The sequence below is a fragment of the Pholis gunnellus genome (genome assembly GCF_910591455.1).
Source record: "Pholis gunnellus genome assembly, chromosome: 11".
In the NCBI taxonomy this organism is placed as follows: Eukaryota; Metazoa; Chordata; class Actinopteri; order Perciformes; family Pholidae; genus Pholis; species Pholis gunnellus.
This window is the reverse complement of record NC_136538.1, coordinates 16,659,930-16,681,096: the sequence shown is the minus strand read 5'-3', so window position 1 is coordinate 16,681,096 and position 21,167 is coordinate 16,659,930. Positions and strand designations below refer to the sequence as shown.

At 39.7% G+C, this 21,167-nt stretch overlaps 1 protein-coding gene across 1 annotated transcript; it reads right to left on the bottom strand.

Moving 5' to 3' along the window:
- Positions 1 to 5,762: 5,762 nt before the first annotated feature.
- LOC306702792 (carbohydrate sulfotransferase 15-like) lies at positions 5,763 to 20,175 on the bottom strand. Its single transcript, XM_079168480.1, has 8 exons — positions 19,943 to 20,175; positions 11,416 to 11,976; positions 10,308 to 10,647; positions 9,246 to 9,383; positions 8,644 to 8,800; positions 8,311 to 8,467; positions 7,010 to 7,157; positions 5,763 to 6,901 (listed from the first exon to the last, which is right to left on the bottom strand). The coding sequence occupies exons 2-8, from the start codon at positions 11,848 to 11,850 to the stop codon at positions 6,711 to 6,713; spliced, it is 1,566 nt and encodes a 521-aa protein (XP_079024606.1). The 5' UTR covers positions 11,851 to 11,976; positions 19,943 to 20,175; the 3' UTR covers positions 5,763 to 6,710.
- Between the last annotated feature and the right edge of the window lie 992 nt (positions 20,176 to 21,167).

Here is a 21,167-nt window from a genome sequence, read left to right as displayed (position 1 = left end):
GACATATATCCTATTATTCAAGCCATCAAGAGCCATAAAAAGATCCTGTTATTTCTGTATTAATAGTACAAATTTGTGTTATTGTTTTTCTGCTTGTGTGTATTGTATAAACCTTAAAGTAAAAACACCTGTATACGTTGACACATGTGGTCTTTGCACATTGTTCATCCATACAGAGTAGCATGTGTGTATTTATTTTTTACAAAAATCATCCCAAAAATATTGCCTTTCTCCATTTTACCAGGATGAAATAAACAGAGTCCCAGCGGCGAGCCTCTCTATTGTGCAATCAAATGAGATAGCAGGATGAGTCTCCTTTCACTGAAATTGAAGTCATAGCACAGTTCAGCCATGACTGATTGCCTCTGCTCAGGCCCAGTAGTACACAGAGATTTATTTCTTTCATTCTTTTACTCGGTTTGTCTCCGCGAGGGTGAAACTGAACATGCCGCCTTTCGACGTAGCTGGCTGTTGTTGCTGCTGATGGGTGGCCATAAGGAAACACAGCCAATACACACAGTCAGGACATGTGCCTTTGCAGCTCATTCACCAGAGGTTTGATGTTTGTGCTCTGTGTAAGTGAGAGATGAAAATCCCCCTGATAAAAATGATTCACAGAACATTTCTGAGTTTGTATTTGCACTAAGCCAATGTCTTTATATGGACAACACAGAGACAGACTGTGGCGATAATACTGGAGCTGTTCCATATATAGAACAACTCCTGAGACACTATGACAGCACCCACAGTGAGCTTAACATTTCTGATTCACTGATTCCCGGCATTCAGTTTTGATCCTTTGGATGTAATATTTATATTGGGTGTAATACGTTGCCCTTTTAACATACATCGGGCAGGTGTGGATTTACTCTCGAGCCCCCGGCTGAGCGCAGCTTTGTTGGAGTTTTATCCCGGGGAATGACGGGGCTGATTCTATGCGACTGCGAGTCGCTGAGAGGAAGTCTCTGACAGTGTGTGCATATGAACCGGAAAATCACAAATGGGGCATTTTAGTGTATTTTCATCGAATGTACAATCCCAGTTGTAGTAGAGAGTATAGAATAAATTCAGGTGGATCATTATCAATGGGATCTTCTTTTAATGGTGATATTGCCTTTAAGCAGGGATACAAATCTTGTTGTTTGATTTATTACATCTTCACTTAATCATGAATGGTAATATAAATAGGTTTACTTCCAAGGGATTCATATTCCTCAGAGTCTCATCTTTCATACGGAATCGGAAACATGCATATAAACCTTATGGTTGAACTATTCCTGATTCATTTAAGGTATGTTATTTCAGGCATTCCTCCTATAGCTAGGGCTTAAGAGGAGCCTTCTGGCAAAAATGTAACAACTCATAATCATCAAAATAAATTACCATATGAATCTGAAAGTGTTGGTGGCATTACAATTATGAGAAGGTCTGATTCTCCGTCTGATTAGAGTAGGGATGGACCGCCATATAATTGGATTAATTGGGCTGAGTACTATCTGAATCATAGTGCCAGATGGCTGCAATTTGCTGTTCTCAGTCCAGCTGACAACTAAATGTTTAATGTGCTCGCCTCAAGCTACCTTTTTTAGCACAATGTCAATATGGTTGTTTTTAATCACCAGCGATGTCATTTTTCTCCTGCTGACCGAAGACAAGCTGTAACTCTGTGCCAGCCAACAGCAACTAAAGTGGACTTTTTCAACTTTGTTACTTACAATTTTCATTGAAGAACAAACAGTTAAGCAGAGGACAGTGAAGAACACACACAGAACTGACGGAACATTGAGGTGCAAAAGGTAAATGGACAACAGCATGTTTTGTTCCTACTAGCTGTTCTGTACAAAAGATATTTTCTAGTCAAGTGCAGACATTTGTGGTTGGGATGGAAACGTCTGCTGATAAGTTGGTTTGTTTTTCACACACTGATGTAGACCTGAAGGATGCACTTGGGAAGCCCAGACAACTCTTGTAAAGGATTATTGGTAAAAAGCACATTATGCTTTTAGCCAATTATAAAGCTTTTCACATAGATTGTTTTCTTGTTATTCCTATGACTGTCTGTTGAAACCCAGAGGCCAGTCTCATTTTATAAAACGTTGACAGTGTTTCCTCCGTGAACTAGTGAGAAGAAACTTTTGAAATAAATATAGGTTGGCATGAAAATAAAATGATAAGTGAAAACAGCTTCAGAGATAAATCTTTCACTCCCCCATCAGTTCAATCCTGCCTGAAAATGTTTACAGTATACACAACAAACAGACCTGTCCATTATTCTGAAACAACAGCTTAGCCACATTCACAAGTATCTCTGCCAGAAATGTTGTTGTTTTTACACACATATATATATATATATATATATATATATATATATATATATATATATATATATATATATATATATAAACTAAACAGTTGGGGTCAATGAGCAAAAAAAAAAAAAAAAACATGATTCAACCATCAGTAGACGATAGGGAAGACTTGACCAATGAGATTTGACTACATACATTTTTAGTCGGGGATATATTCATAAAATATAAATATATACTTATTATATACTGTACATATTTTCATAATATTTATTTTTTTATATTTTTATCTGACTTTTCTATTCTATATTTCTTGACTTTTGCAGTAAGTTGCTTTTATTTGTTTATTGAATGCACCACAACAAGGCTAATTCCTTGTATGTGAAAACCAATAAACAATAAACTTTATTCTGATTCTAATCCAAATACATTTTGAAGAAAATGAAATGCTGACTGGGCATAGACATCATTTAGCAAAAAAAAAAAGCCTTTGTACAAAAAGTCAAGTGTAAAAACAACAAGTAATGGAACTTACAGAACTCACACTGACTTCCCCGAAGACTCAGTTGGTTACGTAGCAACCTAACAGTGGCGACGTCAATCCTCGCCATTTCCCCCTGCTCCCAGTATGTATGCTAAGCTAAACTAAGCTAACCAGCAGCTGGCTGTATCATTAAATTCAAACGACGAACATGAGATAAAAAAAATACTTTAAAATGTGATTAAAGCGTATAGGCCTATACAAAAATCAGTATTCCATTGCACCTCTGTCTCCTTCAGTAGCTGTGAGCTTCTGCTGCTATAGGTAGGCAAGAGATATTCATTCATTGCATTCTCCATTGATTCACGAATCAATGATTCGAGGATGCTCCAAAACTTCAATTGCCCTTTTCTCTCCCCGACATGCCTAATTTACCTCAGGTCATCACAGATGAGCCGCAGAGAAGAGCCAAACAAAACCAAGAAGGAAGATATTTTAGACAACGGATTAGTGTGAATCAACAAAACAAAAGAAATCATAATCATGAACAATGCCAGGACCCTGAAACTGAGGCCGCTAAATAAAATTCAGCCATTGTTCATTTTATTATTCAAATCTGCGCCTTTCCTACTGTGACATGACAAAATGTCAACTGTGAAAAATACCTATTCTTACTAAAAGAATATTGTGGGATATGATGTAGCATTTTCCAGTAGATTGTGCAGATGAAAACAAATGTGTTGAATCTCAGTGTGGAATCATTTTCCACTTTGAAGTGATGAGAAATACACACCTTACTCTAGGTAACCGACTTTAATGTGCCCTTGAGCAAGGCACGGAACACCAGACTGCTTTAGTGAAGCTGCTCAGTGGACAGTACATGATGATCATGCTCTTTTTTTCATGTCAGCTCTCAGGTGTGAATAAATTGAAATTGGGAAACTGGGTGTGAAGCGAAACGATGGGTGGTCAGTTGACCCTCACTCCATTATAGCTCCTAAAATACACACACACACACACACACATACACTCACACACACACACACACACACACACACACACACACACACAGACACACACACACACACACACACACACACACACACACACACACACACACACACACACACACACACACACACACACACACACACACACACACACTCCAATGTCGTATGTCCTTGACAAAATGAAGTAATGTCAAAAGACACCTCATCTGGTTCTTCTGCCTTTGACAATCATGGAGAGGATTGCCATCAATATCACATGAAGAGGGCAATCTGCCAAGCCTGACTACCTTTGTCTCTTCAGATGAACTCTGTCGTCATCCGTGAGACCAATCACATTGTAAATGCACATAATCAAAGAGCTAAAAATGGCGATTCTGTGCGCGCAGAGCCTTGCTTAATATCTTATCTTTGAATTCCTCTATAAGTGCATGTGGGAAAATGGCACCTTTAATCTGCCGTTAAAAGTAATAGTCAACCCATCAAGCGTGCAAGGTTCAGATAAAGGGTTGACACGATAATGATGATGATAATGACACAACAGTAGAAAAGTGGTTACATGTTGAGTATCAGTTTAAGGAAGCAAAGCTCTGATAGTATGTCATACAATAAATTAGTCCTTAAAGGTACAGTGTGTCGTGTTTAGGAGGATCTTTTGGTAGAAACGGAATATAATTTTAAAAAGCTTGTTTTCTTGAGCAGAAGATAAGATTTTTTTTGTCTTTTCGTTACCTTAGAATGAGCCAAAGAACAATCTACATGTGTTTACATTATTTTTGCAGAAGCCCAGAACTGACAAACGGCTCTAGATTGGGCCATTCGCGTTTTCGGGTCAGCCACCTTCGTTATACGCGCTCGGCTCACGGTAGATATTTCAGTTGATTGCAATCTCACCACTAGATGCCGCCAAATCCTACACACTAGACATTTAAAACAAGAAATGTTGAGGCATTACAAAACACAATGTTTTTTGTTTTTTTGCAACTGTTCGAGAAGCCTTATCACAAGATGAGTTTCCATCCGCCTGTTTTTATGCGCATTTTCAATTTGTGCATAAACAAACTTTCTGAATTCTGAAAAAAAGGCATTTGAAGTATTGCTAGAAAGTTATTATTCTTGGCTGAGGTGAAAAAGTTGCAACAAAGTGCAATGAAAACAGAATAAGAAAACAAGTGATGACGTAGGCTTACATGAAGCACGTGACTTACCTGGAGTGTCTGAAAATAGCGGCAGATTAAAACAGTCTCCTCATCGCTCCACACAGATCTGATGTAACCTTCCTAACATTAGGCTAATCCATGAAACAGAAATGTCATGTTTACATCGAGATTTCTACATTGTTTTTCAAAATTCGAGTTTGAGGTCCGACTGGCGCTCTTTGAATTGCGTCATCTTGTTGCACCCTCTTCTTCTGCCGTGGTGGTTTTCTGACTGGATAATTGGTGCCACCTGCTGTAATAATCGCATAACGGTAGTGGATGGACAAATATTATTCACAATTCACAAGCTAATTACTATTTCCGTGGTAGTAACATTTTCATTTTCATGATAGCTTTATAAGCAATGCTTGAATACGCATGACAAACAACATTATCATATCATAATATCATACAAAATATGATCAAATCGTGAAATATGTAAAGGATCAAGTTTGTTTTGCTTTATCAAGTCTAAAAACAGGTTCCCACACATAACAATGTTCCCAATGTCTTTATTTAGCACAGCTATGATGTATTTCATCAGATAAAGGCTAATGGTGTGCCTACGTTATATAGGTACATTTCTGTGGGTGCCTTTGCAATTATCATTTTTGCAATGTGATTTTCGATATAAATATGATGAAAAATGATTACAAATACATATAATTATATATATATATATATATATATATATATATATATATATATATATATATATATATATATATATTATTATTTTTTTATCATCTGGAGGAATTTGATTGCGTTCCATCTGATTCCTGGAAGGTGGAGTCTGGTCATCAGGTCCGATTGCCTGTTATACTATATATACTGTTAAATCACTCCAGGACTCCATCCTTCTGGTTTAGTTCCACTGTATTTGTTTTTTTAAAGGTTTTTAATGTACCATACATACATGATGGTATGCACATTGGCTCTTAATACTGTATATGAAATCCCCATAACTTACAAAGGAAATGATTCTGTATGGGGAAGCTTAAACAGCCATGGCTGTATTGACAGGAATTGTGTCACAGCAGGTCTTTGGATTGGAGTGTTTGGACATTGAGCGACTGCAATATTGTGTTTTAGTGCCCTCTTGTGACTAATGCCAGAACATGAACACACACTATGACTATTATTGGGTCAGTGAGGCTGAAGAGATTTAAACACTTCAACTGCTGGTATTGAAATATCTTGACTTTCAAAATGTTCCTTGACGACCCGCTTTGTGCCCAAACCTGTGCTGTGAAGTCATTCCAATATGTGTCCCTTTCACACGAGGACTGTTGACTGAGAAAAAGGGATGTTTCTTTATATAAAAGCCTAAATCAAATCACAGCACCATGACCACATGATATTCAACCAGCCTTTTGAGCCATAAATTAACCGCAAACTTAATACATTTGTGTTGCATTTTGTGGACTTTTAATCAGTAGTGATTAAATGGCTTTTCAACACTGTAAAAGCATCAAATTAAAACACAAATTCAGCTTATTTTTCTTATTATCATCTTGACTCGATGAGTCACTCACATTCTTTCAAGAGCAAAACCCGTACTTATTCAGACCTTCATGTAATCCCATATACAACTGTACACCTGTGTATCAGTTCTCCCACTGTACATTAATTTTCTATCTATGGCATTCCTGCTTTAGCTTCTTGCTCTGGTTGTTCATTCACAGCCATCCACATTCTCGTGCATGCTCATGCCTCTTCAGGTGTTACTCCAGTGAAAGGCCTTGTTGTCCAACACACTGGCCAGTTTATTGTTGAAGGGTTGGTGAAATTCCCTGAGGAGGTCACTGGTGGCTGGAAGCATATGACCCAGGTTCCTGTCTGCCGTCCGCCGGGTGTTGGATTTGGGCCGTTTGTACAGTGCTGCCTCCACCTGCTCCGACAGAGGACCTGCAGGGAGGATGTCAGAGGCCTTAGCTATACAGAAGTGAAGGCTTGAGGCAGAAACAAACACATGAATACACAGCGAGGAAGATATAGGTGTTTTTGGATACGTACTTAGTCCGAGAAAATCAAAAACTTTCTTGATTGTCCCTTTAAAGTTGGCTGCATAGTCCTCGAGTCGAAGAACTAGAATCTGCTCGCTATGGAAAACTGTCAGCCAGTCCAGCAAGAAGATGACGTACATCCCCAAATTTAGCCTCACCTGTGGAGAAAAAACCCCAGAAATAAGCCAACATCATAACACTCTTGTGGTGAGATTGTTTCGTCAACTGCTGTTTTCAAGGTCAACTGTTAATTAAAAATGAACAACAAGTCCTCAAAGTGTCATGCAGTGATAGAAAGTCAACAGCAGACCTACAGGTGGTAGAAAAAATAATGTAAACACGACATGGAAATCGAGTTGGAAATGAGTCACTCTGCTGCACTGGGTGGCATGTTTCTTTCATTATGATGAACATGGGCATTTATTTTGAGTTGAGGCATACACTGTTCTTCGGGTCCAAGTTATTCCCAACAAATGCACTAGTTACTGCTTTTTGAGTAACGCTTTCTAAAACTACGGTGGGCAGGTTTATTTGTGAAATCAACTGCTTAAAATATATGAATACATAAAAGTATATCATTAAGTATATAGGGCTGTTTAGGTGTACAGATCAGACCAAAACATGTTGAGAATGTAAAGAGAGTTTGAAACAAACCAACAGGATATATAATGGACATATTCAGTATAGGGACACCAAATACTTGTAAAGTGTAAATTGTAAATTCCTGTTTATTGAATGGAAAAGTCAAACGTGAGTTGCACCGACACTCTGAGTCCTCAAGAGGGCACCGCAGTGCAACACCGGACTAAGATACTGTGCTGTGATTTACAAGAAGAGAGCCAGAAACAGACTTTGAAAGCTCTCAACTTCATTTCATCCAAAACAGATGAGTAATGTCAACAACAAAAAAATTGTTTTTGATTCCGCTTCTGTTCCAAAGGTTTCAGGTCGAGCTGATTGCTGTTTTTTACTGACGTAGATCTCCCTGGATAACAGTGCTGTCACTGACATTATTGTGATTCGGGGTGACAACGGACACAGCTCATAACTCAGCTGACTCCTGAGGCAGCGCTGCCTGATAGAATATATGCTGAAGCGTCTGAAGCGACTCTAGTCAGCAGCTTTGATTTTTCCCTGCACAGAACGAGTGTGTAGAAAATTCTATTTACAACCACTCGGAGGAACAGGTTGAAAGTCTCAAAGGAGAAATAAGTTGTTTGTCATTAGGTTTAATTACATATAGTTATACAAACTGTAGTCATTCTTCTGTGATCTGAGACAGTCAAAAGTGAGGACATAATTTCAGCTAACCGGCATGGCGTTGGAGAGGCTGGTGTTGTAGGTGCAGGATCGAAGTGACCTCTCAGCCAGGCAGGACTGAAACAACTGTACAGATTCTACGACCTTCTGATGGAAGTCCTCTGTTGACTTGTTGGCCATCTTAAAGTACAGGTAGTCAGAATAAAGTCTGAGGACAGAAAGAAACAGAGTTGTAAGCCAGCTGGAACTACGAGAGGACATTTTGCTGGACAAAGAATAGGTGTACAAAAATGCTCTGCAGGAAAATCTTTTTGAAGCAATCTAAACTGAAAAACACATCTGCATCCACACAAACAGACTTGTGGATGGTTTTCCCCACAGTACCTCTCTACTGGATCTCTTAGCATGATGATGATTTTGGCACCGGGCTGGACTGCGTGGATGAAGTCCTGGGCCAGGAACGGAGGCTCGGTCTCCGCCCCGTCTCTGTGAAGGTAGCTCCAGGCTTGGTTGTCCCACATAGTGGATGCACTGGCTTCACCTGTCAATACATCGACAGTCTGAGCATCGCCTTGGGTAACAACAGTTACTTTAAAATGCAGCGCGTAGCGCAGGCACTCATGGCATAATGTACCAAAGTTGGGCTGAACTTTATAGACCAAAATATGCAAGGAGCGTTTGAGGTTCTGTGCACGCTTCTAAAATCCTCATTTTGTTCTCTTAGGCCACAGAATATCTAGAATATGTGTAGTGCTTCTGAGGTCACAGCCACTTGTGGGGAATCCACTGGAAAAGAGCGAGGCCTGCCAATAAAGTAAAGGAAAAGGAAAGAGACTTCATGGTCGGGATCCAATTTGGTCCTCAGAAAACACCAAATGAAAACTATAAAAGGCAGCACATCATTCCATTTGATGCACAATGGACGGTAACGATACCAAACCCATACCCACCCACCCACAGACAAAAACACGTTGACATGTGTTCACCTGTTATGAGTGCGCGGAGGTCTCCAGATGAATTTCCACTGATTCCTTCTTGGATGTTGTGGGCAGCCAAGTCAAACAGATCCAGGTAATCTTCCACAGGAAAAGTTTCTTGGAAGCCATCTTTGAAACGGATATAACCTGAACCCAAGGGAACACCAAAATAACACCCATTATGTACATTTCTATAGACTTCTTCGCCATCAAATCTATATAATGGATTGTATAAGCTTTCAATCAGATTGACTTAAAAGCCTGGAGAAGATTCAGAGGTCTACCTGCACAAACAAAGAATTGAATCCATTTTGCAAAGTACTAGCATGCACAAACAACAGTTGCTCACAGTAAGCAGCATTTTATTTTGAAGTGGCTGCAGAAGGTCCTCAGTTATAGTCAGTGGTGGTAGGGTAGTGTTCTAGCTTACAGTTCATCTGGGCATTTTCATACTGCTTAATTGGATTTTCTTGTTATAAATGATGTGATCTTTTGAATTTATTACATTTTTTAAATTGTGTGGTGAAAAAAACCCATCCTTCCTTGAAAGAGCATCCTAACAGGACACAACCTGGACCACAGGAAAAATAAATATGGAGGCAATAGAATCAGTGAAAGGCTGACATGAAAAGGAGAGTTTAAATGACACACTGTGTTTACTGATTTCACATTTACAAAGCCGAGAAGACAATTTTTATATGTTGTCGAATTTAAATTGAAACTGATTTCAGAGAGCTTTGAGGTCGGATTGGAGGTTATGGGTTCATTTTCTTGATTCATTGATTCATCATTTGGTCCATAAATCATCAGAAAACAAAAGGTGACATCAACAAATGTATTGTTTATGTCCAACCAGTCCAAAAAACAATAATATTAAATTTACTATAAAGTGTCCGGGCAAAGCATAACTAACTGTTGCAGCTCTATTTTAAATCTGTGTGTTTTCCGCCATTTCTTTCTTTCTTTTGCATGAATTCAGTCCTCAGTTATAACTATCTTTCAATCCATCAGCTAGCCTCCACCATCAGAATCAAAACATTTAGAATCACCATCCATCTCCTGATGACTTACCAAAGCGTTTCCTGGTCCACCAGTGTGGCTCCTTTATCGTGTTGAACTTGACCTCTGGATGCAGCAGCAGCCTGTAGAACAAGTCGGTCGTTCCGCACTTCGGTTGGCCGACGATGTAGAAGAAAGGCAGGCAGCGCAGACGTAACTGTTTGCCGCCTCTGTGGTGTAAGTGCTGGTGGAAGTTGGTCCTCAGGTGGTCACACACAGTCTTGAAGCTCTTTGTGCGCAGGGCGTAGTGGTTCCTCCTGTATGGGTCAGTGCTGAGCTCACCTGAGAACTCCTCATACCAGCAAGGGCTCTTGATGCCGGGCAGGAAATGGCGAGGAATTACAGAAAACAACTGCAGAGAGGAACAAGACAAAATCAGGCAAATACAGGAGGGCGACGAAAACAACGGAAATACTCATCAGATTCTACTCTTTGAATTCATGTTAATTACACTTTACACCAGCAGTTACAAGTTCTCGTTACATAAAAAAACATGAAATCTTCCATACTCTAGGGTCACATGACATGATCTTGCAGCTTGTAGTTGCATTATGTTGCCTTGAAAAATCAGTTAGATATTTATGTGTCTAACACTGACATATGCCACTTATTGGTATTCAACTTACTGACTCACTTGCGTTTACAGTGTATCTGTCAGAGTTACTGACGCTGCAGCCATAAACACTGCAAACATGTAGCAGGATGAGAACATACACCGAACACAGGATAATTACAGAACATTATAGCACATAACAGTAGTCAGTAAGTCCATAGCAACATTTAGTGAGACATGTAACCTGATATTACTTAACAGCCTTGCAAACTTTGAGTTGAATCAACACCTCTGTCGGTCTCAACAAACACTGGTCGTTATGAGCTTCACCAAATAGGAGTTTACTGTAGGGTTGATTGAAGGTGTTTGTTATTTCTTGCTGTTCAATTTTGTCAACAAAAAATAAAGCAATTTACCCATGTGGCCTGAATGTTCATTTGTCAGCATGTTGTTTGAGTGGAAGCATTGCATAATTTTAGCCTGGAACTAAAACAAAAACGTCCGTTGTTGTAGTTGGCCCACTCGTGTGCAGCAAAAATGAGTCAGACCAATTATCCAAAGACTTACATGGGAGTTGGATCCAACGACATCCTTGTCATCGGGCACCTTCCTGGGTGTGTATTCCAGTTTGGAGCCGATGATCTTCACCAGCAGTTTCATGTCTATTAAAATATGTTCGGACGAAACTTCAGCTGCTGCTGTGCTGGGCGGGACGACCACGGGTCTGACAGGCTGATAGGGTGGGGGGGTGAGCAAAAGCCCTTTCCTGTCCTGCGTCAGGATGTGGGAAGCCATGATGAGGAACGTCAGAGTCAAGCCCATCAGAAAGCTAACCACTTTGACTTTTGAGATGCTCCGCAGGTTAGTCAGTGATAACCACCTGAAGTCAAACAATGTCCGGGTGGGCCTTTTTCCATAGTTCTTGGTCAAGGGCAAGCTGTGGAGGCTGTGAGTGTGGTCCATTTGGGTGTTGCGCCCATGTTTGCAGTCTGATAGTGACATACTGAAAAAAAGTTCACGCTTTTCCTTCAGGAGGTCCTGTGTCCTGTCTATTCATCATAGTTTTAAATCTGCAGGTCATCATCTGTCTTCATTTCTTACATGCGCCCCAGTCTTCAGCACGGCCTCCTGTGAATGAGAAACACTTCTGAATAATATATATGACTTCAGTTTTATTTACACCAAAAGTGCAGCAGTGTAGTTTCCTTTAAAGTATTTCAGTCATCCAAAAATAATTCCAAGGAAGTGGTATGAACATGTTTTATATTAGGGTATTATAGGGAGCCGTATCCCCCTCTGAGACATCAGCATGTGAATTTCTAACTATAGCAAACATCACCTCTAAAGATGCTTGAGGTCAGCTGCAGAGTGTGTGTGGTCTGCTGTATGGAGATCCCTTGCTTTATGGTGAGGGCTAGCACATGCAAAGGCAAGCCCTACTAAGACACTTCCAAGGTCAGAATAATAGTTACTCTGTAATTCAAAACTAAAAGCACACGATTATTCTCTGCCAGCTAAAAGCTCACCGAGAGCTTTATTTTGTTAACCTGGAAATATCATTTCCAAGATCAAGGCTCTTCATAGAGAAAACCAAGTTGGATATTGATACAGGTGGACAGGCAGTGTGGCAAGTGCATGCATTTTGTTATTCTTTTCCCGCCACATGAATAATAAGAAAGTAGGCATTATTATTTCTAGGGTCCAGTGCTAATGAATTCCAGACTTTGAAGTGTAAAATGTTTTTTCTAACACTTCTCTGTACAGCCAACATTATGTGACTCAACATTGTAACACTTGCATCATTAAAAAGTGCACACTCAGAGTTTAATGAAAGGCCACTCCACCTCAGGCATCATCAGTGGATTGAGTCCAATGAAAGACACGTTCAAGCTGCATTTTGGGAAGTGCAGGATCCTGTGTTTTTGTAGCTTGAAGCATACTTAGCACTAAAAGTCGGGATATCTCGGCCGCAGCTGCCTCCACTTTTTTTTTGTATCCTGTCTTTTGTGAGTTGCCAAAGTTTATGGAAGTGCAACACTATATTGGAATACCCCTCTAAAACATATTCAGAAATCATCATCATCTCCTCGTAGGGTACTAAACAAACTTGCTTGTGAACTGTGCGTGTAAATTGGTTCTCGCCAGCCTATTGTATGTGTTGTTTCTTTATTTTGCTTTCAGCCTTCATCTTATCTTTTTTGTATGTTGCAACACTCCTATAAATTGTGAGTTAGTCAAGCAAATTCTGAGTGTGAACTTGCTGAATATGTGCTCAAAGGGCTTTAAGAGTCCAGAAGAAAGCCTTCACACACTTGCAGATTTCATAATGTGACATCTCTGAGCCCTTGCAGACTTATCAGGAATGCATGGCAATATCTGCAGGCCTGTGTGGGATTGGGCAAAGAACTTATTTTGAATCCCTCTTCTAGACATGTTATGGACTTTATTTAAAGAAAAATCAGTTGACTCTTTGAAATGCCAATGAGCCCACTTGCTAAACTCTAGTATTTCATAAGTTATTAGTGGATGATGCAGCTTCTGATACTACTCCTGATACTTGCCTTACCCATTATGTGTCTTATATTTCCATATTTGGATGTTGTTTTTATGCTTTTTAGTGATGTGTTACGCCTGTTATTGCTGTTAAAACAAATCTTTATTCCTACAAATCCTGGTAATTGTTATCCTCTCTGTTCTCTGTAATTATAAATCTAGTATTCCCTTCAAAGATTAATGTCTAGTTAAAGCAAAAATTCTAAGTATGAGAGAAGAGAGAGATTTGGAAACGCAAGAGAGCATAAAGAGGACAGTGAGAGTCAAGGCTAAAGCACGACGTGGATAAATGAGGCAGGAGAGAAAAACAGAGAAAAACAGTGTGAGAAATAGCAGGAAAGACAGCTTTTAGACCTCTTTGGTCTAAAAAATCAATCTGTGGTGGGAAAAAGACGGCAGGTGGGATGAACTGAGGTGAAACACCATCATTAAAGTCCTGCTGACTCTAAATAAAAGCCTGCATTCATCATTGCATCAGATGCCTTTGTTGTCCTATAAGACCACAACATGTCAATACTCATCTGTTATCAAAGACAGAATAAGATATTACTCATGTTGTTGGTGCAATGTGTTGGGTTTTTTACCCTCTATATTTGTTAGATTGTGTGAAAAGTATTTTTTCTGAAATGTTCAGATCTGAGCTGAGCTGACGAAGGCACTAGATGATAAGCCAGAAGTTCACCAAAGTTATTACAATTCATCCTGAGGAGGACATGAGGGTGTGGACCACATTTCATGGTAATCCATGCAATGCTTGTTGAGATATTTCACTAAAAACAACAAGTGTCAACCTCATTGTGACACGAGAGAAAAAGATCAGGGGATTGCGAAAGTCATATAGATTCATCATCCGCACAACTCGAATGTCTTTAAAAGATTTCATGGCAATCCATCATAAGGTTGTTTAGATATTTCAGTCTGGACCAAAGTAGTGGACAGTGTCAACACATCACAACAACTGCTAGCTGCTTGTCCAGATGATTGATAGACTTCCCCACTTTTGCATATTGCCAAACCTGCGATTAGGTTTTTTTCAGCACAACCAACCAAATCTGACTGAATATTACACCTTATGTTGTTTGTATACAACCTGTTCTCAACATCAATAAAGACAAGCTTTGTAGAGGCTGGTGTTTTGCATTCTGCCACAGTGTCTTTCTAGATACGACCACCGGGGGTGCCAAAAATAGATGTTTTCAAATTCTACACATAGTGGCTTAAATTATCATGTCTTAAACACACATGCATGTCATCTCATTTTTAGAATAACTCTTTTTTTTTTTAACTATAAATGACAAAAATGTTGTCTTTACTTTTGAAATGACAGGTCTGGAGGCTACTGAACCTCACAAATGACATCATGAAATAATTTTTTTCTTTTCCTGATTTGTAATAATTTGTTCAGCTGCGATAAAAGTCCATGAAATTAGTATCTTTCTGTTTCGTGGACAAACCATGAAGGTCGTTGTTTTTTGATTAGCCCCAGCTGTACAGGTTCCACAGCTGCATGTCAAATATGGACTTCAACCTTTTGCGCTGCTGATAATTATTAACAAAGTGCAAGCTCTTCCTTCTAGTCCTACCTCCTTCAGACCAAAGACAAGGGGACAGTATATCAAAACGGGATTGCATTTACTATGACTATTCAGATTTTCATTTTATATCTGCTTGATTGATTAAAAATTCAGTTTGGGCTGCAGGAAATGCAATTACATGGGAGTGTCTTGCACCCTCTCATTTACAGTGTCCCTCTCTATCTACCCTTTGACACAAAATGATGCCAATCAGCCTCAACCCAATCTGTGCGGCAAATACACCCACTGAACAGCAAATGAAAATCAGCATTCCCGCAGAGCTCTTTCAGAGGTAAAATGCTGTATGTAACGCTGTATTGCTCAGTCAACATTATGAAATCTAAGCATGAAACAGAGCTTAATGTGACGAATGTGATGAGACAATCCGGTCCAAGAGCCAGCAATCATTACACACACACACACACATGTATTCTCGCCTCACCTGAAACATGCTTTAATCATGTTTCCATGTTTACAGCTGTGTAAACACATTCTGACTTTGTCCAGTACACTCTGTGACTGGGACTTGGCTGAATACCAGCACTGGGAAATGGGAGGCACAAGAGAGAAACTAATGCCACAAAAGGAAATAAGACAGCCTCCCTCTTGATGGAGGAGTCAAACAAAGACGGATGGAATACCAAATCTGCAAGTTATAGAACTTTCTCTATGTGGATGAAAAAGAAATGAAGCTAAAATGAAGTTCAGTCGGGAGGACTCTCTTTACACTCTCGTTCTGTCATTCTCTCTGTCTCTTCGGCTTCTACTCAGCTGATTAAGTTAACCAACCAGAGTTCACCTCCAGTCAGTGACTCTCCCTACAAAACTAAAATTTAGGAGACAGGGTTTCTAGGGGGGAATATTCCTAAACTAACCAAAGCGTTACTGCGCCCTTTAATGTACTACGTCACAATGGCGTTTAATCAGCAAAGACTCACTATTCATCTTATCATGCATGTCAAAAAAATGTCACTCCTTATGAAGTCTCTCCTGATTGAAATCAAAGTACTTTGAACGAAAGAAAATAACAATTACTCCCTACGCGCATGCACAAAGGCGTTTAGGTTCAATGCGTTGTTCGTTTCTTTATTCTCCGAAATGTGTACAAACAAAATGTAATGTGAAGAAGCAAAAAGACAACGAGTGTAACCGGCAAAACGGCATAAACCCACCTCCTCAATGCTGAGGGGTATGTAAACTCATATCTCATATTTATGATCTACTTTATTGTCTTTATAAAAGCCATAAGAAAAAAAACAACTTTGTATAATCCTTAGACGTATACATAGTGCTTTTCTCTGTGAACTATTTGTGACATTCACATCTGAAGAGCTCAGATCGTGCACGCAAATTTACAAAAATTGAGAGTTGTACAACCAAGCATCGCACACAAGGCACAGGCAGTGATTTTGTGGCGCACACGCTTCGCGCCGACTTCACTGATGCAATCTCAAACCAAGCTTAAGAGAACAAATATCTCAGAAACTGGGCTTTATCCGTCTCGTGATGCTGAAGAAGTCCTCCCTTTTCTTTTAATTTCCACTAAAATAGTGATTGAGTGGGATGATTTTCTATCGCTGAAGAACGACCTTTGCCTTCACAGGAATCTGACTTCTTCATCTGTTAAATAAGCAGGCTGTTGAAGCTACAGTCCAGTCTAAGCAAAACAGCACTCGAGATATTAAACGTCTTGTTTAACAGCAGTGTCTGTTTTGATCAGCCAGGTCACCACAGTCCATACTCACATCTGGAGTGCAGAGGTGGTCCTCTAAAGCTAAACTGTGTACATATGCATGCATGTAAGTGTATATATTTGCATGCATGTTTTTCTAATAGTAACAGGTTGTTTGCTTTAGCCGCGCTTTAAAACCGATGTAGCATTAATAACAAGCAGAGAGCACTTGTCCTACTGTTTAACGAGTGTGAGGAAGAAGGAACAGGCAGGTCTGAAGGCATGCTCTGAGCCTTCAGGGTAATTCACTACAAGTGAGTCTACCCATAAACTGTTGTTAATGTTCCCTCATTTCCCAGGATTGTATTTCACCGGTGTTTCCCACAGTGGGTGGCCTCGACTTGGGTGTGTGACGCAACTATGTCAGGGCAGGTGTATTGCTCAGGACCCAAGGAAGCACAGTGTCTAGTGCAAAGTTGTTGTAAGACTTACTCCCAACTTTGTGACGTTCAGAAAACGCGTGTGTTGTTTTGCAGTCACTTCTTTTGTATGTGCATGGGAATTTGTATTTTATTTTTTAGCCAGTGGGTGTCATGTGACGGTTTGTGACTTGCATCTGCAGAACCCAAATGCTCATAGCACAAGATCGAAGAAAACTGTTATATAAATATATATATCATAATAAATGATTGAAAGATTATTGATTTTTGTTGACAACACAATGATTCCAGTGCTAAATGGTAACAAGACACCATTTACTTACTCCTCATTGTTGCTGAAATGATAAAAAGAAAGCTTAACAAAATGTCAGCTGTGACTTGTTGTTAAACAAAGCTTGAAGCTCTCCTCGAACCTGCACATTTCTTCTTGAGTTGGCTTATGAAAGAGGCTCGAAGACAGAATCTGTCATGGTTGTTCAGTTGGTTTTTAACTTGTCTGACCACTTGTGTAAAGCTTGTTTGCTCACACAAAGCAGGCACATGTCGTAATAGCAGCTTGTTCGCACCTGTTTGATTTCTTTTTGAACTCTTGTTCACACTCTCAATATGCATCTAAAAGTCATGAGAGGTAAAACTAACAAGTCATTTTCATTTTAAACCTTTTATAATAAGACTGTAATTATTATGCATCATTAATATAGTAAGTATACTTTGTGAATCACTCATGACCTCTGTTTCACTTTAGCACGGCCGGATCCCACATTATAATGCTTTAAGACATGAAGGAAGATATTGTTCTTGGCTGGTGACTCGCTCGGGGCTACAGCACATACGTAATGCAACTGATTAAAGACATTTTTGATTTGAGGAATTGATGAACTGTTGACTTTAAACTACTTAAAGGTAAATAATATAGTCATTGTTTAAATAGTTTATTTAAAACCTTGAGTGTTATAAAATTGTTATCACTTTAGAATAACCTTGGTTTCTATGAGCAATATTGTAGAATTTCTTATTATGAATGTTTCTTAATTGCAGATGCATACCATTGCATTTGAATGTACAACTGTACTTTTTAATGTATATGACAATAAACTTGAACTTATTAAGTCACAATGGACTGAGTACTACTACAGTGTAAATTAACATATTATGTACTACATATGACCATGTTCCTTGAGTAATTTTGTCACACTTCATAAAGTTCAACTGCGGTGAAGGAGAAAGCTTGCTGGCACAATTGCAGAAAATATCATGTTCGAACAAGACATCAGGAAAACATGTATGAAGGAATAAAGAAAAATCCCAGGGAGACATTCCACCCGTCAGGAAAATTACTCAACAGCTAGAGCAGAACAACAGGGGAGCGACAGATAAAGGTTTGACTACATTGAATCATCCTTTCTAAAACGGAAATTATGCTTTCCTGAGGATTGTTGTCATCTCAAGTAAAAAACTACCAACTCTTGAAATAGAAACTCAGAGCTGTTGCCAAAACAATCATGCAAACCTCCCACATTCCTAATGTGCTCTGTTACAGATTTATTTTTCTTCCATATGAGGTGGACCCCCAGAGTCCAGTCTAAACAATCTGATATGGTTCAACCATCTCCATCTTCCTCTCCCCTCATACTTTTAGCATTACCTAACTAGAGCTCAGCCCTTGCCAAAAGAAGCATGGCTTTGACATCCCAGCAGCTCCAGCCAGATATTTGTTCCGCAAACTCGGAGGGGCAACCGAAAACCTTCCTGCCCAGTAGACCTGACAGACTGCGTGGCTGGGCGCAGCAGCAGGGTTGAGGTTTAGCTTGGGTGTGTGCAGAGTTGTGGAGGGTGGAGAGATGCTGCAAACTGTCACCACATCTATGTCCTCCTTCTCTCACACTCCAATTCTATCTCCCTCCAATTAACAATGAAATACAACTTTAGTGATTCGCGTCCACATAGGCCGGTTTGTCCAAAGGTCATCTGCCTCCGTCTGTCAGGACCGTCGCCCTACAGCCCCTTTAATAGACTAGAATGGGGAAAGCATTCCCAACTAAATGCCAAACCAAAATGGTGAGCATGCCAACAACTCACACATCAACAGAACTCACCCCAGACGTTAAACCAAAAACACAATCACTTCATGGCTTGTTTGCTGGGATGCATGACAGAAACTGTTAGGCATAATAGAAGGAATTATCCAAGGAAAATCTGGCAAATAGTCAGATGTTGACAGAGAATGCTTCATTTTGTTGAGTTACACTCAACAAAATAATAATTACAAGATAAGCGAAAGACATTGGAAGCGTGTGTACAAATATTTACAGTGGTTTATCTCTGACTCATAACACAACCCTGTTTTCATTCTGGGAGACCAAGAGTATCCCCCCCCCCCCCCCCCCCCCCCCCCCCCCACCCTGAGATGACACTGAGATGTTCTGCAGCTGTTCAGTGAGGGAGAAAATGTAACAAGGATGTTAAGTTTCAAGCACAAAGTCTTAAACACATCGTTTTGGGGAACTTTATAGCTCATTTCTGGACACTTATTAAAGAAGGTGTAACATTGTTTTGGTTATATATTTGTCTGTCCTAATGTTTCAGGTTGTTTAGGCTATTCTGGGGTGTTGCTGCATATACAGGCGGTCTATTCATAGACACAGCTATACTACTCTACTGTCAAGCTGTCTGATAACATTTTACCATAACGTTTCTGTTGAGATTCAAGGTGAAAAAAATACGCAACAATTTTTAGTATCAGGATAATTAACTTTTAAATGATTGAACAAAAAAAAGCCATTATAAAAACATGAAATCGTTCTATATCGCTTTTCTTCATTTAAAAATAAATATATTGTTACAAAGGCACTCACATTAGAGTTGAGTTTAGTCCACGCGCCTCTTTGTGTAGCCGCTCACGAGCCACGATGAACCCCAATCAAGGCGATGAAATCCACCTGACGGGCGTCTGTATGAAACGATAAGTGAAATAAATGCGACTGTATATCCTCAGAATGAACGGTGTTCATGCTGACTAACGCCGGCTGGATTTTGACTCGGAAATGCGCGAGACTTCCCGGAGTCTCCATCTGACGGAGCTCCCCTGCGCGCGGCACGGAGTGAGGAGAGAGGGGAGGTGCACGTGTGTAGCAGCGAAGGAGTCAAGGCAGCAGAACCAATCTTATCTTCATATCAACCTCGAAATGCTTTTATTGATTCGGGTTGGCCTATCGTTATGATAATTGTTAATCACATAGAAAGCAAATCAATAGATCTGCAGGCTGCATCTGCCAGCTTCTAGAAGTGATCCTGATTAGGGAAATGCTCAAAGGCTTGATGGAATAGAATAATCAAAAAAAAGGAACCACCCCTGGGTCCAAATGTGTGACATATAATGCAGGTATTTTTTATTTCTCCTTTTGATTCATTGTTTCAAATAATCGTATTAAAGCTATCGTAATGTTTTAGACCAAATTCTGATGCACAATGCCCCAGTGTCCTCATGAAGCTCCACGTAGAATACCATAACATGCACGCCATTTACTGTAAATGGTCCATTTCATTTGATTTGGCTGCATCGCAGCAGTTTTATTTTTATGGACAAACCTCTTTGAATAGTAGCACTCAAGCCTTGAAATAAGGCCCCATGTTGTTATTTAAATGTTCACCCCTTGTCCAGTATGAAACAAAAATGAGTATTGAAAGAAAACATCGTATGGCCTGGAGCAATTTGGAGAAGAGGTGTCTTTGAAGCTCATTTCTAAACTGGACTTTCATTCTTAAAGGTTCTCTCTTTCAAAATGCGGAGCATTATTATAGCAAAAGAAAACGATTATTTTTAAAGATAAAGTAGCGTAATGTCTACCTGACAAGAGATTGAAGTTGCTCTCCCTTTGTGGTTCCACCTGAGGTAAAGGCTCTTTGTCAGCACTGTTGCTGCTGTTTGCGCCGTTAGCACCGTTAGCTCCAAGCCACCCGCTCAGCCGTCCCCATGTTGAGAGCTGTGTGGAGGCAATCCTTTCAAATATAGACTGCTATAGATATGCTGTGAATTTTGAATTCAGCATCTTTAAGGACAACTGTTACAATATTGTGCAA